The sequence below is a fragment of the Mya arenaria genome, chromosome 7, assembly GCF_026914265.1.
Source record: "Mya arenaria isolate MELC-2E11 chromosome 7, ASM2691426v1".
Taxonomy (NCBI): domain Eukaryota; kingdom Metazoa; phylum Mollusca; class Bivalvia; order Myida; family Myidae; genus Mya; species Mya arenaria.
In genome coordinates this window covers 13,088,060-13,110,126 of record NC_069128.1, presented here as the reverse complement: position 1 = coordinate 13,110,126, position 22,067 = coordinate 13,088,060, and the positions used below count along the sequence as shown (strand labels likewise).

The following is a 22,067-nucleotide window of genomic DNA, read 5'->3' as shown; positions in this document are numbered from 1 at the left end:
GCTACACTTTTTGCCAATTAGGTAAAAGAAAAAAAAAGATAAATAGAAATCACTCAAACAGCAGTCAAAATAATGTCATTCTCTAATTCTAAATTTTCAACACTTTTCTGTGCATACACTTACAATCGAAAGGCTAAAATCATTAATTTCCGTCTCCAGTGCGTTCTCATAAAGCAATCATTAAAAAAGGCTCGCTCTATGGAGCGAGCGTAATAATTCATATAGAGATCCATTCCGGCTATGTTTACTATAAATAAGTTAGACAATGTTGCTAGACACCAGACAGGCTGTATTTATTACGGAGCAAGATGTTGACGACCCTCAAAGATAATTATTTTGACCACTATTGTAGCAAATGAGTGCTCATGTCAGCTTGCAATAGTGAGGCGAATGACATATACGACAGTCAAACATGTATTGAGTCAATGTGGCCGGTTATTGAAAACAGGTGGCCGTCCGACCAGGTTTAACTGTTAATATGTATTTTCTTATGCCAATCGTATTCCAAAAGCGTTCCTGGATGGCTAAGACACAGTTTGGGGGACAGGTTTTACTATGATGGCATGAACATCTTGTCTCAAAATAGTGTATGCTAACTTTAAGGAGGAATGATTGTCACGTGGATGTTGTAGAAACATGTTAAAAATGTTGCTATTGACAACATTTCCATAAAAGTATTTAGTAAAATGTGCCTAATAGATTCAAGGGACCTTCCACAGAGAAATAAAGACAATTTCTGCTTGTTATCAACTTTATTGTCAACTTATGAGTTATCAAATTCATGATTGAATAAACGAAAACGAGATTTAATCTTTAACAGACATCATGAAAACTCAAAACCGACAAGACAAAAATACAAAGTATGGACGAAGATAAAGCCTAAGAATAGGTAAAACATTTATATCTTTGAACCATAATGGAACAATAAGTTGCTATTTAGAATTAGAAGTTACTTAAAAACGTTCTTGTGAAGAACCTTCAGTGACCTTTTAAGACATGCAGAGGCATGTCATTGAAATCTAAAAAAGAGGGAAACAATGTACCTCCGCCATACATCTGTGATGACAAAACCCTCACATTCCTTCCATTCATATAAAAATCAGTTGAGTTCACTGTTGCCTAATCACATTCTTATATATGTATATTTTTGCTTATTGTTTTCTGATATGCCGTCTTAACTAATCTTAACATGATTACCTATGGAAGTTTTTTATTTTCCAATGAGCCGGAAGCAGTCTTTGAAATGTCACGTTGACCGGAATGAGTGACATGCCAACATGCACAGGCGCTTCTGAACGTGTTACTGTATAGCGACGGATTACATCGTGCACGTCAATATTTGGCAATTTTATTCCCATGTATGGAGGCAGTCAAACACAGGGCGAATGGAATACATAATATTTATAAAAGCATGCTAGAATTGGGTTATAAGCTCTGCGTTTCGATCCTGGATTTTGTATTCAACTCTAGTGGAGTTTTGCAAATTTGGACTCTTGCGCCACTAGCCGAATGAAATTATTATTCTGAAAAAATCCACGAGAGTCAACATATTTCAAAACGCAATAATTATTATCATTTTACTACCATATTTATGTAAGAAAACTACAGAAACAAACTCAGTAGTCAAAAGATTAAAATATAAACCCCAAGGCCGAGGGTAAAATATATACATTACTGGTATAAATGTCATGAGGACATGTCAGTATACCATTTAGGTACCTTATTTGTAGTTAAAATAGGAAAACTGTTAACAACTTGCTTTGTACCATGCTTTGAAAGAGAAGATTAATTAAAAACTTAAGCTGCTTCTTAGAAATTCTCATCCGTACAGTCAACATATTTAGTTTAAATATATACTGTGTTTTCATTGATTTTTTACATACAATATATATAGACTCATTTACTAAGCATATAAGCACATACTATATACTTTACACATGTAATTGTCACAATTTACAATATCATTATCATAATTTAGTATATTACGCATGTAACTTATTTGAATATCTGTTCCTGGGACGATGTCTTTGCCATAAAATGATTGTTTTGTGAATGGCCAAAGGCAAATTATGTCGATTGCCAATAACTTTGAAACTTTGAAACTATTAAAGCACATCTTATTGGAACACTTTGTTTTGAGACGTCATTATAACATCGCCCAATGATACTTGTTATGATGTGACGTTGAAAGATTGAAATAGAGCCGTATTGTACCAGTTGGAATAAAGAAAAATGTATTTCCAATATGTATTGCTAGCAGGTTTATGATGCCTAAATAATAATGATAAATATTCTATACGTCCTTTGGTTGAACACATGTTCCAAGAAAATCTAAAAAATCAACAATTGTCTTTCTGTATTCTTCAATGTTGTTGAGTTTATGGCATATGCTACATACGGCGTCTTGGTACATAAATCGTCGTTCTTCTACAGAAAATCTGTCTTTCACCTTAAGGTATTCAATGAACCTTTCTTCGTCCGCTGCGAGATTCACTATGAATTTTGCTAAGTCTTCCGGACTCGGGAAGTATTTTGTGTTGAGAAAAGACCCTTTTGGAAAGTATTTTTCATACTCGCCCATACCACGGACGATTGTTATAACGTCTCGTTTATAGTTCATAAAGAACTTTTCGGTAATGTAATCCGGGCATAATGAATTCTCGAACCCGAGATAGAATTTATAATTTTCATCAAGAATTTTCTCGAACTGGTTTTCACTTGGTTTAGACAATGCTCCTTTACATGACCCGAATATGTCAACAATAGACCCATCCCCGTGATTTGAAAAGTTATTTACTAATTCAACATATCTATCTCTTTCGCTTACAGCACCACAATGGCTTACCGCCCAAGCGGCTAGTTTCGTCTTCTTTCTGAAAACTTCGCTATAGTTTTTCTGTAATGGCCTATCTCTTGTCTGCAATATACCATATGGATGGAAGATGTCTGAATCCGGTTTGTACGTCCAAGACCAGTTAAACACGTTCAACCATTCGGTGCGTTTATGTTCTTGTTTCCACACAATATTATAGGGAGACTCCAATGTGTAGAATATCCAAGCTTGGTTTGGATTTCTCTCATTTGGGGTGAGAGGGGGTCGACTCCCCATACCTGTATTGGCAACCGAAAATACCACTGCACTGCTTCCTTTAAGGGTCGTTCTGTCCGTAGTTACCCTACAGTTTGTATATGAACACCGGCGTTCGTCTGTTTCTTCAATCCAGTCGTTCATCCATTTAGGTGGGTTCCACCATAAAATATTATGCAGATTGAATGCTTCAGACGTATTAATATTAAGCTTTGGATCAATAAACGGAGACTTCGTGTTAGAGAATTTGCCTTTAATATGTTTGAGATCATCTTTCGTGATTGCGTCTATTGAATTAGTACCGTCAGCGGCTGGTGAATATGCCATTCCAGCCTCTCCGAGTACAGATGTAGCTTTCGGCGAATGCACTCGTATCCTTACACTTGCCTGGTTTGAAATAATTCCGGACCACTTGTAGGTGATCAAGAACACGTGGAACAGTAGAGTGGTAAAGACTATCGCCAAAACCCACCTTCGCGTTGCCATCCTAAAAAAGAAGAGATTAACATTTGGACTTGGTTCAATTTTGGGCTGCTGAGTTTGTCTTGGTAGTTTCCATTGCTCTTGAGAACATCTATTTGAAGAAATCAATTACAGAATGGATTTATTTCAAGTGGAATAATACGTGTGAGGACAAAGCAAAATGCGCGATAATCCTTTACTTGATAGTTTGTTCAAACCATTAATTTACATATACATACACGGACAATTTGGCAAATCGGTTACCTCATTGGAGTTTTCTTAACGTGCATTTTTTTTGTAATCTGATAAGCGATACTGTACAACTTCCTGTTTAGAGAATGTATATGCGAATGCAAAAGCTATTAGATAACATGCGTTATCTCAATCGTTCTAAATAAAAAATTAGGAATTTAATGCAACCTTTGCTTATTTGATCTGAAGTTATATTCAACAAAATAAATCTCTAAATAGTTTGCTTTTTATATCCTCAGGAGGTAAATAAAATTGTATAAAACATTTAATGTGTATACGCTATAAAAACGGAATCCTAATAACAAGAAAGCTGGTGGTCTTCAGATTTAAATCTTTTAATATCAATTAAATATCCGGGGAAAACACTAAAGAGTATTCGTGGTTAAAATATCTTTTGAACCAATTGGATAGCAGTATTTTCAATATATTATAAATTTAAATTCCCTGAAAATTGATGGACGTTTGTTTGCCGTACTTCTTAGTATAGTTGAAACGTCAATATATGTAATGGCCGTTCACGGTAGATTTAAAACAAAAAAAGGTTGTCGGATTATTTTATGATGTGCATACTTAACTATTTTTTTACTAATAACGTGTACAGGATGTATTCATAACAATGCTTTTGAAACTGTAGAATGTATGTATAATATATTGATTAAGCATTTACAAGTTGAAATAAATAATATCAAAATGACACATTTTTTTCATCTGATTATATACATGCGCTTGAGTGTGATTCTTATGAAGAATACACACCTTATGATAATGCCTTATTTATAATTATGATATATGAAAACTTCATATTATTTTGATAGATGTTATTAATTAACATACGGCAATAGTTTTATTATACTTTTAATGTTCAAGTAATTACTTAAAAGTTTAAAAAAATATAAATATTTATGTGAAAAACTACAGAATCGAGCTCAGTAGCCGAAAGTTAAAACATAACTCCTGTACAATGGCACAGGGTAAACGCATAAGACATAGAACACAAAATTATCACAAACAAGGAAAATGGAACAACATCACAAAACTCCTCAAACAACACAGTGCATAACTAAATAAAGAACTATGTATGTTTATCAGGGATTGTTAGATAACTTACATAGATCAAGGATTACTTACATTTTACATTTTTCCTTTGTTGCCATTGAGACTGCAAAGTTTATTCCACTTATAATGTTTATAAACGTTTTACAAATAGTTGATTTACTATTTGTTTAAAACACAATCATTCAAGTGCATTTTATATTTGAATAATGATAAAATACGAGATTAAAGAACATGGGAACAGAAATATTCAATAGAAAATCCTGATATGAATCGATAAGAAGGGAACAGGTCGTAGCAAGGACGTTTGTTCAACTCGTTATGTAAAAAGTTTTATAAACTGTACAATCAATGTCGGATATTGTCATCACAAATCCACATTAAACATTTGCTAAAGGCGGGGGCTAGAGACTTTAGGGAATTTATGGCTTCATCACCGTGTTTAGTAAATAGGAACTTAGAAGTCTACAGGGGGATGAACCCTCATCTTATAAAGCCAGAGAGAATCACTTAAAAAAAGTTAATAGAGAGTGGTCAGCCCCGGTTAAATGGGGTTTGAAGTACTTTGGGTTTACCTATTAGTATTTTGTTTTATTATTAATTTCCCTCAAGTTAATGCATACTTTGATAAGATGTACCTTTTACGTTTTTTTTCTTTATTTATGATTGTTGGGATGAGGGTGAGGCTTGTGCACGTAAACTGGTTTAAACTGGTTATATATATATATATATATATATATATATATATATATATATATATATATATATATATATATATATATATATATATATATATAGAAGCTAATATTATTGTATCTCTCCTTACAGTGAATTGGCCGACTTGCATTCAAAATTACAATGAATTCTAGCTGTTCACGACCCCAACACAATAGTAGGGATGAAAGTTTCTCTTGTGTACTTATCTCTAAACAAGATAAACAAGATTAGAAAAACGTTTCCGTTTTATTTAAACATGTAACACTGAACAGTCACTTCCGGGTTGTGGTTATTTGCCGTCTCATTCATGAAGTAGAGGATAAAAACAATTATTCATCCAATATTCTACATTGAGAAGGTAATTAAAATAATATTTTGGTCAATATTGTGTCAAGTAAAACAGATAGATATATATAGCACATGAGGGGCGTCCCACTGCTTGCAAGGTAGTACTCCATAAAGGAAAAGGTATTCAGGAAAATAAGCATATCGGAGACAAATAATGATTATATGGTAAGATAAAAGATGATAGTTGTTGATTTTAGCGTTAGATCGTATCTTTATTCACGAGTGTTGTAGAAAAACAATAAAAGAAAACATTGTGGGTTTTTATGAATACCCTTATTTCGAAAGGAGTGTTTGCTACGCCGATACCTGTGAGACGACCCTCACGCAAAGCTTTGATCGATGATGACGTAGCTGACAGAACAAATGTACCCAGAGTTGTTTTATAGTTTTTTATTTACTGGTGTTTTAGTGCAAACATTTATCGATGAACTTCAATTAATTCATCTTCTTTCAAAATGGGTATTGCACGAAAGTACCTTGGAACAGGGCATGAAAACATAACCAAATCACACGTTTCGGCGTTTAGTGATAAAACGTTGTCGTAAAAATGGGCAAACGAAAAAGGAAAACAAATGTGAATTACCATTGGATTTAAAACACCTAGAGTTGGTTTCCTGATACATTGGTATTTAAACACCCCTCACTGTCAGAGATATCAGACTGATTTGCTTCAAAGGTCATTGTCCAGATAAAGACTGAAAACCACGTTTGGTTGTTGACAAATTGCAATAAGCCAAATAACTCTAGTATTGTGTACACCGCTTTCAACAGAATTGACCAATTTACAAACACACACTCAACATTATTTGACATAGTCATTATCAACTATAACTATGACTACAACGTTTTGTAGAAATTATTTACAATATGAATTTATTTCAAGTGGAATACTGATTGTCAGAACAAAGTTAAAAGCACAAATAACCCTTTACTTTATAGTGCAAACCATCAATTTACATATAAACGTGTTTTCTTAACGCGCAATGTTTACTTCATAATCTGACATGCGATACTGTACAACTCTCCGTTCAGAACATGTTTATGCGAATATAAACGCTATCCAATAACTTGTGAATGGTTATCTAAACTGCTCTCCATAAAAAAAGATCTGCTGGATTTGTTTTGGTAGTTCCCCTTGTTTTATTGTAGAAATCAGGTACAGAATTAACTTCATTGACTCTGTGCCATTAAACGGGGTTTATGTCTAAACTTTCGATTTCAGGACTTGTTTCTGTAGTTTTTCATATAAAAAAAATCACAGTGTAGAAGTAGTGTCCGGTCACACAAAAGGCTTCTTCAACAGACTTGTCCAAACCTTTAGTTAACATTGTTTACAATGACAATTTGGCAATTGTATATAGGTACTAACTTTATAGGTAAAAACGAACAACAAGTAGGATTATGTGTAAGAAAGACTTTAGTAACAGCAAAATTCCAAGTCCCGTGAGAATGCGTGATCGCAGAGTGAACTCTATATATTTGCAAATGCAATATCAGTTCTTCATATAAGTATTGATTCTAATCGTTCCTCAGAAAAAAATATGACAAGTACAGCGAGTGACTCGAGCAAGTGTTGAGCCTGATTTCTGAAGAATTATTTGCATAGACCTTAAACAGCGTTTCGTCATAAAAGCAGCTCAACCATTTGTATGTCTATTGTGAAGACGATGTCTTAATTATAATGATCATTACGACCTTCACAGCAACACCATTTGCAAATTAAAATACCTGAGCCATGCCATTGACGTTGAAATCTGGGGCAAGCATAAATGTCATTGAAATGTGGGGTTGGCTTCCGTCACTCTCGTGTTATACTCGTTCTACAGTGAATAATAAATACGTCTTGCCATTTGTCTCGAACAGTTAGACAGTTTTGTTTAAAGAAAGATGGACCGCGATAAAGTACAGCCAAAACAATAAATACATGTTGTAGTACTAGTAACGTAATGATTGTGAAAGATAAATATGAGCATTGCTGAAGGTACAAGTGTATAGGTTGTCCGGTTAGCGCAGTGGATAGTGCACTCGCTTCTCACCTAGGCGACCCAGGTTCGATTACCGGCCTGGGCGCATGTGAGTTTGGCATGGTCATCAAGCCGGACAAATGGGTTTTCTCCGGGCACTCCGCTTTTCCCCACAACACAAGATTACACTCTCGCGCAACATCGTGCCAACGAGAGTGACTAGTTATAGGTTATCATAACATTCTTCAAATTCCTTGAAAATATATAATGTTTAAACTAAAAGTTAAATGACATGCATATTACAAGTCAGTGCCGATAATCATGAAACTACTTCAGTCATATCTTAAGTCGTGTTTATTGTCAAATTAAATGACGTGTACACGTTTGTTTAACAGGAAAGTTTCGGTTTTAAACAGAGTCAACAAAAGTAAAGGATTCAGGAGTGGTCACGTTGTTATATCATATGATTAGTGAGAAACACCAATTATGGAAATGACTTATGTTAGGTAATTAATGCATGTATCATGAATACCGACCTAGTTCTCATTTACCTGTTCCAAGTGTAATGGTTCCAATATCCAAATCAAAGTGCTAAAAGCACTGATGGACTAGGGCTTAATTTAGGGGAATGTTGACAACCATGTTCTAAGCATTGAAACAATCGGCTCACATCACAAGGGGTTACTCTTTAATGGGCTAGCTTAAACTTTTGACTTAAATTGCTTGCAAGCAGCAAAGGAAATTTGAAAAATCTCGTTAAGTGTGTGTAGAGTGAGGGGGGCGGGTGTGGGGCTAAAGCGTTAAATCAGATAAAGTCATAGTTCTTTTGAATTTCTCAAAGTCGTTTAATCAGACTTGTACAAATTAATTTACGTGTTTGGCGTATGTTAACCAAAGTACACATACTTCTTTAATTTGATCAAATCTTTTATATCAAAAGTCTGTTACTTGCAGTTTCAGAGAAGATTTTCAATGGTGTAATTATATACTATATAGAAAACCTGTCACCTCTTTTTCAGGAGAGCTTTAAACCACAGGGCCATGCTTTGAACAATCTTTGTAAAAGACATCTACATTGTACACGTATGTCAGACTGCATGCACAATGCTATTAGGAAGTAGTTTTTATTTGAAAAGTGAAGAATTATTTTCTCCCTCTTAATTAGTGCTTGGTATTCAATTAATATAAAATGTTACCATGATAATTTAGTGCTGTTGATAAATATTAGGCACTGCCTTCTGTCTCATGCTATTCTTATTACTGCTGCAGACTTTTGTACAAAGCAAGTTGAGTAGACTAAGATGAGATGAATATCGTTTATCAAGTATGAAATATTGAAATGTCTTTTAAATACATTGACCATCAAATTTCATAGCATGGTGTCAGCAGTTCATCACACTGCTTGTGAGAATGGAATACCAAACATAATCATATTCTTTATTATATACCCATCATCAATCCACATGCAATACATATCACAAAATACTTTAACCCATATTCCGCTCCAGTGCAATACGGCCATATACCACTCTTGAGACGTCACGTCATAACAAGTATGTTGCGCAATATTAAATTGATGTCATTAAACCAATGAGTGCATCCCTAAAATGCAATTTATTATGCAAAGATGTGGCTTCTAAGTGATCAGTAATGTATATAATAAAAGGATTATTAGTACTGCGTTTTGATCCGGATATGGCGGAATGTCATATTCGATTCTGATAGTTTCTTTGTAGATTTTGATTTTACTCGGCTTGTGCCTTGTGAAAACCGAATCTGCAAAAATCTACTTGAGTCGAATACAACCTCCTGGATCAAAACGCAGTACTTATAACCCTATTATGTACAAAACCTGTTAGCCCGTGGACAGAGCATCTTTGACCCACAGGGCCAACTTTGAACAATCATTGTAAAAGACAACTACATGTCAGACTACATACACGATGCTAAGGAAGTAGTTGGGAAAAATGAGAATTATTTTCTCCGTCTTAATTTGTATGCATTAGATAACTCAATAAATGCACCAGTTGACCATTCTTGTATTGTCCTCTGTCACTGTCCTGATAGCTCCCTATCTCAATAGTTGCAAAAGGTTGTAGGTTCATGATTCCCTGGTCCAATATGTCATACAGAAAGAAGATGTTGAATGTAGAATCAAGAAGCTTTCTTTTCAGGCAATTCAAATTGAATAGTACTGTAACATTTGGAGTGCCTAGAATTTGTTGTATTCGTAGGCAACATGTATCAGGTGTTGCAGTACATTTGACAAATACTTTTCACCCGTCCTTGTAAATCTAAAAAAGCTTTCATTTTGCAAAAGTAGTTCATATAACTATAATAAGGTTGCTTAATTAGAGTTTGAATAATTCTAAAAACTAGATGTGCCTTTAATTGCAGCAATTTGAACTCCAACTCATAATGTCAATTAAGCTGGTTAAGCAATACTGCAGTTCCTTGGTATGGGGATTGCTTTATTTACTTGAATAAACAAACATTTCTTGCGTTAGATAGTACAATGTATCTTTGATTTGGATTGTAAAGTATAACTTATATAAATAAGTATATATTCTTAACTTTTAATATATAATTAGACAATTAGTTATTTTTTAACTGCACACCAAAACCCTGAATCTGAATACACAAGCTAATGCATCAGTCAATTGTAACCATGCCCCCCCCCCGGCCCCGGAATAGCAGGGACTTTTATTTTCGGTCCAGCCAACCCCAGCTAAATTCCCCGCCCTGCAGAGATAATCTGGTGGTTATGTCCCCACCAAATGCACCCGCAGAATGGATGTCGTTTTTATAAATAAATAAAATAAATACCAACATTCAATACAAAGAATATTAACAATACTTTTTTTAAACAAACTTTCCAGGTTGTTTTCTACTTAGACCGCACACTTTAGTCGCTTTACGTATGAATTTACAAGACATTTCGAATGCGCGATGGACACCGCGGTTATCTGATACTGGTTTCTTTTCGGATAAAAGAGAAAGAGGGTACCAGTCTATCAATACAGAGCATTGAACGGGAAAAGTTGGATGCGTACTTTTCCAATATGTTCATATTCTTATTGCATATAATCTTACCGTATGGAAGAACATTCATGTAGTTAACCCGATTAACTCACTCGCTACGTATGAATTTCTTGTGCTTCATTAAAAGATCATACGGTTAGCTTGAATTGTTAGGAGAACTATTTTTATTGGATTTTTTCATTGTAATCAGTTCTGGTAATACTTTGATTATTCAAATTCGCTAACGGCAATCCAATCAAAATACAGTGTATGAATACATTACTTCAGTGAACCCCCAGATGCGGCTTGAGAATGCAGATATCGTGAGTATCGCTATGAACTAGGCCACAAGTGCCCTAGTCCAAAAACTAGACTTAGATTTTCAATTAACTTTTCCAATTTATCATTCGAATCGTTGGTGTTACGTGATGCCATTAAACAAACTTTTAAAAAAAATCAACAATTACTTTTTAACTGAGCAAAAATGGATAGCTTACAGAAAAGACAATCTATAAAAGTAATTACAGATAATGAGGACGCCAGATGTAGCATAATTTAAAACAAAGACAAATCGTTCATCAATACGCACGTCAAACAATGTGTATTATTGATTGTAAGCGTTACGAGACAATTATTTAAAGTTTGATTAAATTTGGACTGGTAGTTTTAAAGCAGATGTTTTTTTAAAGCAAAATAGGAAGCTGGTCATTATGTTGTTGTTGTTGTTATTGTTGATCAATCGTGACCCCTTGTTGTATTTTTGTAGAAGGTCACTCAAGGAAGCTTCCTGTAAAGTGTCATTGAATTTGGAGCGGTAGTTTCAGAGAAGATGTTTTTTAAAGCAAAATAGGAAGTCAGCCATTTTGTTGTTGTTGCTGTTGTTGTTGTTGTTGTTGTTGTTGTTGTTGTTGTTGTTGTTGTTGTTGTTGTTGTTGTTGTTGTTGGTGTTGGTCAATCGTGACCCTTGTTGTATTTTTGTAGACGGTCACCAAAGGAAGCTTTCTGTAAAGTTTTATTGAATTTGGATTGGTAGTTTCAGAGGAGATATGTTTTAAAGCAAAACAGGAAGTCGGCCATTTTGTTGTTGTTGTTGTTGACGATCAATCGTGAACCCTTGTTGTATTTTTGTAGATGGTCTCCCAAGGAAGCTTCCTGTGAAGTTTCATTGAATCTGACCAGGTAGTTTCAGAGGAGAAGTTTTTTAAGCAATTGTTGACGGACGGACGGACTGACTGACTGACTGACTGACTGACTGACTGACTGACTGACTGACTGACTGACTGACTGGCTGGCTGGCTGGCTGGCTGGCTGGCTGGCTGGCTGGCTGGCTGGCTGACTGACTGACTGACTGACTGACTGACTGACTGACTGACTGACTGACTGACTGACTGACTTGACTGACTGACTGACCTGACCGACCGACCGACCGACCGACCGACCGACCGACCGACCGACGGACGGACGGACGGACGGACGGACTGACTGACTGACGGACTGGCGGACGGACGCCGGACAAAGACCGATTACAAAAGCTCACCTTGAGCACTTCGTGCTCTGGTGAGCTAAAAAAGAAATCACCTAGATTGTGTTGCAGTTTCGATTGTTTGTTGTATAATGCACATACGTTTATAAAATTAATAGCATATCTGACTAATAGTGCCTCATGTGAGCGTAGTGACAATGGAGATCAACGCTTCAAGGATCCAAAGTTTATTAGTCAAGAATCATTCGGAGCATCTGTTCAAACAAGATAAATAACAACATCAACAGAAACTTGTTAACCCAAAACAACAGATGGGATTGTAAATGGCTCAAATAATCCGATACATTGAGTAGAGAATGAGACGTAAACAAATGTATTATTCAAACAAACTAGCTGAGCAGTAAGACATTTGAGATTTAATAAAAGGCGACACGTTCTTGTGTACAGAATAAAGACAATATTATATGGCCTGGCGAAACAACTTTGCTATCCAAACTGAACATGTATACAGATTTACGAAGTCAAATAAGGTCGCAAAGATTACTCTCTGAGTTCCCGGTTCTTCAAGGGCGCGACATGGCGGGACAAGCTCGCTGAGGCTGCAATTAACATTTATCAGTAAGCTGATTCGGCAATTAGAGCTTCAAGACCACTAAATACTTTTCTTATATGTTATACAGCCAATTGACCAATTTTTAGGCAAAAAAATAAATAAATAAATATTTGTTTATATATGTTCATTTGCATGCCAAAAAACACTAATTTATATGCATAATACCACATCAAACTCAACGTTCTTGACCATTTCTAACTCATTAGCACTATAACTGAAGATGCGTTGAAGTATTTACGATGCATAACAAGACTGTGTGGCTCCAATGGTTGTCCGCTATAATAGAGTCATGTTCTCGTAAATAAATAAAGCATTTATGAGCTTGAGCAGAACAATACATATAATTCATATAGAGATCCATTCCGACTATGTTTACTATATATAAGGTAGACAATGTTGCAAGACACCAGACAGGGTGTATTTATTACGAAGCAAGATGTTGACGACCCTCAAAGATAATTTTGACCACTATTGTAGCAAATGAGTTCTCATGTGAGCTTGCAATAGTGAGTCGAATGAAATATACAGTCAAACATGTATTGAGTGGTTACCCTTGGGAAACGGTCAAAGTGGCTGGTTAGTACAAGTGACTATTAAAAACAGGTGGCCGTACGAACAGGTTTAACTGTAAATATATATTTTCTTATGCCAATTGTATTCCAAAAGCGTTCCTGGAAGGATAAAACACAGTTTGGAAAACAGGTTTTACTGTGATGGCATGAACATCTTCTCTCAAAATATTGTATGTTAAGTTTTTTCAAGCATATACAATTAAAGAGAAATGATTGTCGCGTGGATGTTGAAAAAATTGAAGACAATTGCTTTTTAAGCCTTGAAACGTGTTAAGACTGTTGGTATTAACATCATTTCCATAGAAGTACTAAAATGTGCCTAACATTTCTACAACAGATTAAAGGGACCTTTCACAGACGATTTAAGACAATGTCTGCTTGATATCAACTTTATAATCAACTTCTAAGTTATCAAATTTATGGTTAAATAAACGAAAACGATATGTAATGGAAGATAAAGTCAAAGAATAGGTAAAACATTTATAATTTTGAACCACCATGGAACACTAAGTTGATATTGAGAATGAGAAATTACTAAAACACGTTTGTGCGAGGAGCTTACAGTGTCCTTTTAGCAGTGACCTTTTAAGCCGTAAAAATCAGTTGAGTTCACTGTGGGCCAATCACATCCATTTATGTACATTATTGCTTATTGTTATCTGATATGCAATCTTAACTAATCTTAACATTAATAATTTCGGAAGTTTTTCTATCTCAATGAGCCAGACGCAATCCTCGAAATTTCATGTTGACCGTTCTTTGTAGTGATTGGCACGGCAACATGCACAGGCGCTTCTGAACGTGTATAGCGACGGACTATAGCGGTCACGTCAATAGTTGGCAAGTTTATTCCCTTGTTAGGAGACAGTCTAACACTGGCGAATGGAATACAGCACATATATAAAGGCATGCTAGAGTGGGGTATGAGCTCTGCGTTTTGATCCCGGATGTTGTATTCGACTCTAGTGGAGTTTTGCAAACTTGGACTCTTTAAGCCGCTAGCCGAGTGAAATCAATAATCTTCAAACTCCACGAGAGTCAAAAGTTACATAGTTCATAACGCAATAATAATAGTCATTTCTTTACAATATACATAACAGGTATAAATAAGTGAAGACTTGTCACTGTTACATTAAAGTACATCTTATTGAAACACTTCGTTTTATGACGTAATAATACCATCGCGCAATGATACTTTGTATGACGTGACGTCGAAAGATTGGAAATCAGCAGTATTGCACTACATGTAGTTGGAATAAAGACAAATGTATTTGCAGTATGTATTGCTAGCAGATTTATGATGCCTAAGTAATAATCATAAATATTTTATACGTCCTTTGGTTGAACACATGTTCCAAGAAAATCTAAAAAATCAACAATTGTCTTTCTGTATTCTTCAATGTTGTTGAGTTTATGACATATACTACATACGGCGTCTTGGTACATAAATCCTCGTTCTTTTACAGAAAATCTGTCCTTCATCCTAAGGTATTCAATGTATCTTTCTTCATCCACTGCGAGATTCACTATGAATTTTGCTAAGTCTTCCGGACTGGGGAAGTCTTTTGTGTTGAGAAATGACCCTTTTGGAAAGTATTTTTCATACTCGCCCATGCCACGGACGATTGTTATTACGTCTCGTTTATAGTACATAAAGAACTTTTCTGTAATATAATCCGGGCATAATGAGTTCTCGAACCCGAGATAGAATTTATAATTCTCATCAAGAATGTTCTCGATTTGTTCTTTGCTTGGTTTGGACAATGCTCCTTTACATGACCCGAATATGTCAACGATAGACGCATTCCCGTCACTTGAAAGGTGATTTAACAATTCAACATATCGATCTCTTTTGCTCACAGCACCACAATGGCTTACCGCCCAAGCGGCTAGTTTCGTCTTCTTTCTGAAAATTTCGCTATAGTTTCTCTGTAATGTCATAGCTCTTGTCTGCAATATACCATATGGATGGAATATGTCTGAATCCGGTTTGTACGTCCAAGACCAGTTAAACATGTTCAACCAGTCAGGGCGTTTATGTTCTTGTTGCCACAAAATATTATAGGGAGACTCCAATGTGTAGAATATCCAAGCTTGGTTTGGATTTCTCTCATTTGGGGTCAGAGGGGGGCGACTCCCCATACCTGTATCGGCAACGGAAAATACCACCGCACTGCTTGCTTTAAGGATCGTTCTGTCAGTAGTGACCTTACAGTTTGTATATGAACACCGGCGTTCGTCTGTTTCTTTAATCCAGTCGTTCATCCATTTCGGTGGGTTCCACCATAAAATATTATGCAGATTGAATGCTTCAGAAGTATTAATATTAAGCTTTGGATCAATAAACGGAGACTTCGTGTTAGAGAATTTGCCTTTAATATGTTTGAGATCATCTTTCGTGATTGCGTCTATAGAATTAGTACCGTCAGCGGCTGGTGAGTATGCCAGCCCAGTCTCTCCGAGTACCGATGTAGCTTTAGGCGAATACGCTCGCATCCTTACACTTGCTTGGTTTGAATGAACTCCGAACCACTTGTTGGTGATCAAGAACACGTGGAACAGTATCGTGGTAAAGACTATCGCCAAAATCCACCTTCGCTTTGCCATCCTAAAAAAGAAGAGGTAAAAAATGTGACTTCAATGTTTGGCTGCTGAGTTTTTCCCGGTAGTTTCCATTTCTTTAGAGAACAACTATCTGGAGAAATCAATTACAGTATGAACTTATTTCAAGAAGAATAATACGTGTTAGAACAAAGCAAAAAGCGCGATAACCCTTTCCTTGTAGTTTGTTCAAACCATTTATTTACATATAAATACACGGACAATTTGGCAACTCGGTATTTATTAACTCATTTGAGTTTTCTTAACGCGCATTGTTTACTTTGTAATCTGATATGCGATACTGTACAGCTTCCCGTTCAGAGAATGTATACGTGAATGCAAAAGCTATGAAATAACATGTGTAAAGTTATCTCAATCATTCTAAATAAAAAAGATGAGGAATTTAATGCAACCGTTGCATCTTTGATCTGAAGTTATATTCAAAAATATAAATCTCTACATGTTCTCATTTTTATAACCCCAGGAGGTAAATGAAACTTTATAAAACATTTAATTTGTCTTCGCTATGAAGACGGTGTACTAAAACAAGCAAGCTGGTGGTCTTCAGAGTTAAACCATTATTATTTTTTTTTGGCAAACTTAAATATCCGGGGCAAACATTAAAGTGTGATGATAGTTAAAATAGTTTTTTAACAAATTGGATAGCAGTATTTCTCAATATATTATTAATTTAAATTCCCTATTCATCGATGTTTGTTAGCCGTACATCTTAGTTGAGACGTCAATATATGTATTGTCCGTCCACAGTAAATTTAAAACAAAAAAGTGTGTCGGATTATTTTATGACGTGCATACTGTTTATCGTCATACTTTTATAACAGTGATGAAAGAAGTACGCGGTTTTTTTGTGTTTATGCTTACAAAACACAATATTTTAAAATGAAGAGTTTTGTTGTTGTGAACTTTGAGTTTAAATACTAGGCACACATCTCCAAAATAACAAGAGCTTTTGTTGTAGATGACAACGCTAGTCTGTTAACCAAGGAACACATTACAAAATCGTTTATGTCAAGATAACTTTCCAGTGCATATGATATTGTTAGTTTTTTTAATACGTATTTACTTATTGGAACTGTTTAAATCAGTGTTCAACAAATTGACATAGCAACAATCTTTGACGCCATCGTTCTATTATATAGGAAAGACAAACCCTTGTGATATTGTTTTGAGAAAGTAAAACCGACGAAGTACACAGTTTTACATGCGGTAAGTAAATTCAATATAAAAGCTATTCAATTATACACTATTTAGACTAAGTTATCAAAAGAGAAAACAAAATGTAAAAACTAGACTTGTTTAACTGGCAAAATGTACCTTAATTTATTCCTAACGCTTCCTTTTCTTTCCCGTTTATATTTCGTTTGAAAAGGAAGCAACTTCTGGCAAAAAGTATCTAAACCATTATATACGTTAGCATATACTTCTATGGTTTTTTTTGAGGGAAAATGACAGTGCACCTAGCTGCTCTAAGCCTACTTGAATGATCAAATCGACCAAAGTACTCTTTCGTGTTGCATAATTAATTTGTTAAGATAAAGATAGCGTACACGATAAAGATAAACAAATGTTTTTCAAATAAATTACGAGATAGACGTCACTATCGGGGTATCGGGCTGGTTAATGTGTGTGAAGTCCAATAGAAAAGATAATATTACAGGACTTAAGTATGCATGTAAGTGTAAAGCGACAAGTAATGTTATAAAATCCATATTTACCGTTTGTCCGTAAACACTTTAAATGATTAATTATGTGCGTATACATATGACATTAATAATAACAATATCTATATTCAACAAATATTGATATTTTTGAAAACATCTTATAAAGATCTCGGGGATACCAAAACAATCTTTAGTTATACATCAACGGTAAAGTTACGGACGACAATTGCTGGCATTTGGTTTTTTGTTAATTTGATACATGCAATGTGCATGCTCTACTCTTCATTTTCTTAACTAACTACATAGATAGTCCGGGGACTCGAGATAGCCTATATACTTTGATTTAAGAAGATAAAATGTACTGTTATACGATTAATCCCAATCAAATGAAAAAACTAGTGTGTGAATATTATTATTATAATGTACAAATTATAACCCCATTTTTTTTTTATAAAAGTCATTAAATGTATTACCTATTGAGATTTATTTAAATCTGAATTTATAGAATTATCATTAGTTATGTATATATCAAGCTGCATGGAGCATTCATTTGTCCCTTTAGCCCAATTTATAGTCGAAAAGGAATATTTAGGAGGACTTGCAGGATTTAGGATTTATGTCAGTTCATGAATTGATAAACGCACTACAAATATTATCAATTTGAATGGTTAACATGTTTGGTACTAATTACGTGTACATGGTGTATTTATAGCAACGCTTTTGAAACTGTAGAAGGTATGTACAATATATTGATTATGCATTTACCAGTTGAAATAAATAATATTAAAATTACACATTTTTTCATCTTACGATATAAATATATTTGAGTATGATTCTAATGAAGGATTTGAAGAATATATACTTTATGATAATGCCTCATATATAATTATATTTATTCTAATAAATGTTATTATTTGACATACGGCAATAGTTAACAGTTTTATTATTATGGTAATGTTCAAGTAATTACTTAAACATTTAAAAAAATGTATGTATTTATAGTAAAAACTAAGGCAAAAAGCTCAGTAGCCATAAGTTTAAACATAAACCCCATGTAATGGCACAGGGAAAACGCCAAAGACAAAAAACAAACAGAAAAAAATCACCAACAAGAAACATGGAACAACAGCACAAAACACCACAAACAACACAGTGCTTATTTATAAAAAAAATAGGTATGTTTATCAAGGATTGTTAGATAACTGACAAAGGTCAAGGATAACATAAATTTTAACTTTAATGCTATTGAGACGGCAAAGTTTATTGCACTTATAAAGCTTATAAACGTTTTATACGGTTGATTTTCTTTTTGTTTAAAACACACACATTCACGTGCATTTTATATTTGTATTATAATTAAATACGAGATTAAAGAACATGTAAACAGATATGCTCAATAGAAACTCCTGATATGAATCGATGTGAAGGGAACAGATTGTAGTAAGGAAGTTTGTTCAACTCGTTATGTTAAAGGTTTTACAAACCGTACAATCAATGTCGGATATTGTCTTCACAAATCCACATTAAACATTTGCAAGCGACTTAAGGGAATTTATGGCTTCATCCCCGTGCATATTAAAGAGGAACTTAGAAGTCTACAGTAGTGGGGGGGGGTGAACCCTCGTCCTATAAAGCCAAAGAGAATCACGTATAAGAAGTGACGAGATAGGAATCAGTACCGGTTTAATGGGGTTTGGGGACTGACTGAGCTTTGTGCGCGTCATCTAGTTCGGTTGCAATAAATCGACCCTCAAGAGTGGCACAGTTCCTCGACGTTGACCGTCCTTTCTGACTATGACGAGAAATTATCCCCCTCTTAAATCATATCATTCGATAAGAGTGTAATAATAATCCTAATGATTGTGAAAGATAAATATGAACATTGCTGAAGGTACTAGTGTATAGGTTGTCCGGTTAGCGCAGTGGATAGCGCACTCGCTTCTCACCTAGGCGACCCGGGCTCGATTACCGGCCTGGGCGCATGTGAGTTTGGTAAGTGGTCATCAAGCCGGACAAGAGGGTTTTCTACGGGCACTCCGCTTTCCCCCACAACACAAGACCACACTCTCGCGCAACATCGTGCCAACGAGAGTGACTTGCTAAAAGTTATCATAACATTCTTCAAAATCGTTGTAAAATATATAATGTTTAAACTAAAATTTAAATGACATGCATATTACAGTGCCGATAATCATGAAATTACATCAGTCATATCTTAAGTCGTATTTCATGTCAAATTAAATTACGTGTACACGTTTGTTTAACAGAAAAGTTTCGGCTTTAAACAGAGTCAACAGAAGTAAAGGATTCAGAAGTGGTCACGTTGTTACATCATATGGTAAGTGAGATACACCAATTATGGAAATGACTTAAGTTAGGTAATTAATGCATGTATCATGAATACCGACCTAGTCCTCATTTACCTGTTCCAAGTGTAATGGTTCCAATATCCAAAAAACTAGACTTAGATTTTCAATTAACTTTTCCAAATTTATTATTCTATAGCACATTCGAATCGTTGGTGTTGCGTGATGACACGTAATATATTTTTCACAAATATTCCTATGCATTAAACACACTTTTAACCAAGGGGTCCGCAAAAAAATCAACAATTACTTTTTAACTGAACAGAAATGGATAGCTTACAGAAAAGACAATCTATAAAAGTAATTACAGATAATGAGGACGCCAGATGTAGCATAATTTAAAACACAGACAAATTGTTCATATCAATACGCACGTCAAACAATGTGTATTATTGATTGTAAGCGTCACGAGACAATTAGCAAAACAGGAGTTGAGGTAAGAGCCCGGATATTATTTCAAACGAAAAACCTCGGCCATTTTCCATAGGATACAACTTCATGTCAGACACCACTAAATGATTTTCCATTATATTCCATTGTCAAGTGGTCAACTTGCATACAATAAGACACTGATTTCTAGTGCTTTATAACCACCAACACAAGATATGGGAATATTAAAGCTCCACTTCTGTACTTAATATTAAACAACGTTAGAAAACAAATAAATAAAATTAGTTGAACGTAACATCTGTGTTATGGTAAAATGACAATATCCGGTAAATGAGCATTGCGGTGAATAAGTAAACAATAAAAAGTAGATCCATCATCTTTAGTCTGATATTGACAACACAAACCACTCAGCTACACAATTTATAAATATGGATGTAGCAAATAACCTGAGATGCTATACCCATGCATTGAATCACTTTTATGTGTCAAATAAAAGAAATTATGCATATAACAATGAGTAGTCACTTCCGAATTGGTGTAATTTGCCCAACTTTAAATGTGAAGAATTTTGAAAGTTTAGACAGTCCATATATATGCATGGTTGTTTTCGATGGAAAAATGCTGAGGTGTTTCGATGCATGATATTTGTGGTGCACCTTCCTTTATGATGTTAAGCAATTTCGATGCAATTTGTTTCGGATCTAACGAAAACACGAATAATAATAATGATAACGTTTATACAGTTGAGCCACAGAGCATACTGGGAAATTCCTGTTGGTATGTGTATAATTAATATTATTTAATAAATATTATTAAAACATTCTTATGAGAAACTATAATGTAAAATGATTCTGAAAACAACATTTATTTTTTAGCAAATGAAATTGCAGATATGCAGTTATTAAGAAGTAGACTTTATCATAAAGAATGTCAACTTTAGCGGGTGTTTAAAGGTCCGCCTACTGTCACTCATCTGATACACACTTCCTGCGTCAGAATTTGCGTTGACAATGTATCAGCCAAGGAGGTTGTATATTCTAAGCCAGTTGGATAACATTCAACACTCGTAGATTTTCATAAGAATGGCTTTTTGCCAAAACATAAATATTGTGTATGTTCATTGTGATACGATACACGATTTCTTTGTTATATGCAAAAAGGTTAAAGGTTTTCAAATATTTGTTGTTGTTTTTGGGGGTTGTTTTTTTCGATAAATTGGAATAAAAAGGAAAAATATGGTTCCATACAGGGCCATCACTTTTGTTTTTCAGTATGTTCCAAAACCGCCCGAATTAAGTACTTTGTAAAGCGAATGGTCATGCCCAGTAACTTACTCCTTACTATTCTTAATTAAAACATAGGCAACCATAGGAACAAGCTCGGTACCCAGAATTAAAACCAAAATCCTGTTTAAAGGCAAAGGGATATTAGCCAAGAATTACCAAACAAGGCACA

At 34.8% G+C, this 22,067-nt stretch overlaps 2 protein-coding genes across 4 annotated transcripts; both read right to left on the bottom strand.

Annotated features, from left to right (window-relative positions):
* Positions 1-753: 753 nt before the first annotated feature.
* Positions 754-5,034, bottom strand: LOC128240030 (4-galactosyl-N-acetylglucosaminide 3-alpha-L-fucosyltransferase FUT6-like). Its single transcript, XM_052956515.1, has 2 exons — positions 4,931-5,034; positions 754-3,575 (listed from the first exon to the last, which is right to left on the bottom strand). The coding sequence occupies exons 1-2, from the start codon at positions 4,954-4,956 to the stop codon at positions 2,294-2,296; spliced, it is 1,308 nt and encodes a 435-aa protein (XP_052812475.1). The 5' UTR covers positions 4,957-5,034; the 3' UTR covers positions 754-2,293.
* A 7,603-nt stretch (positions 5,035-12,637) lies between these two features.
* On the bottom strand, positions 12,638-20,493 carry LOC128240031 (4-galactosyl-N-acetylglucosaminide 3-alpha-L-fucosyltransferase FUT6-like). Of its 3 annotated transcripts, XM_052956518.1 has the most exons (3): positions 20,280-20,493; positions 19,536-19,648; positions 12,638-16,181 (listed from the first exon to the last, which is right to left on the bottom strand). In XM_052956518.1, the coding sequence occupies exon 3, from the start codon at positions 16,178-16,180 to the stop codon at positions 14,900-14,902; it is 1,281 nt and encodes a 426-aa protein (XP_052812478.1). In that variant the 5' UTR covers position 16,181; positions 19,536-19,648; positions 20,280-20,493; the 3' UTR covers positions 12,638-14,899. The 3 variants fall into 3 exon arrangements, with proteins under 3 accessions (XP_052812478.1, XP_052812476.1, XP_052812477.1); XM_052956516.1 differs by lacking the exon at positions 19,536-19,648 and having other exon boundaries at positions 20,265-20,493; XM_052956517.1 differs by lacking the exon at positions 19,536-19,648.
* Between the last annotated feature and the right edge of the window lie 1,574 nt (positions 20,494-22,067).

What these genes read in the sequence shown, in the direction of transcription:
- LOC128240030 (XM_052956515.1), bottom strand. Translation starts at nt 4,956, where the DNA reads ATGGCAACAAAGGAAAAATGTAAAAT. An exon ending in ACAAAGGAAAAATGTAAAAT is followed by an intron (nt 3,576 to 4,930) that starts GTAAGTAATCCT and finishes CTTCTTTTTTAG; the next exon opens with GATGGCAACGCGAAGGTGGG.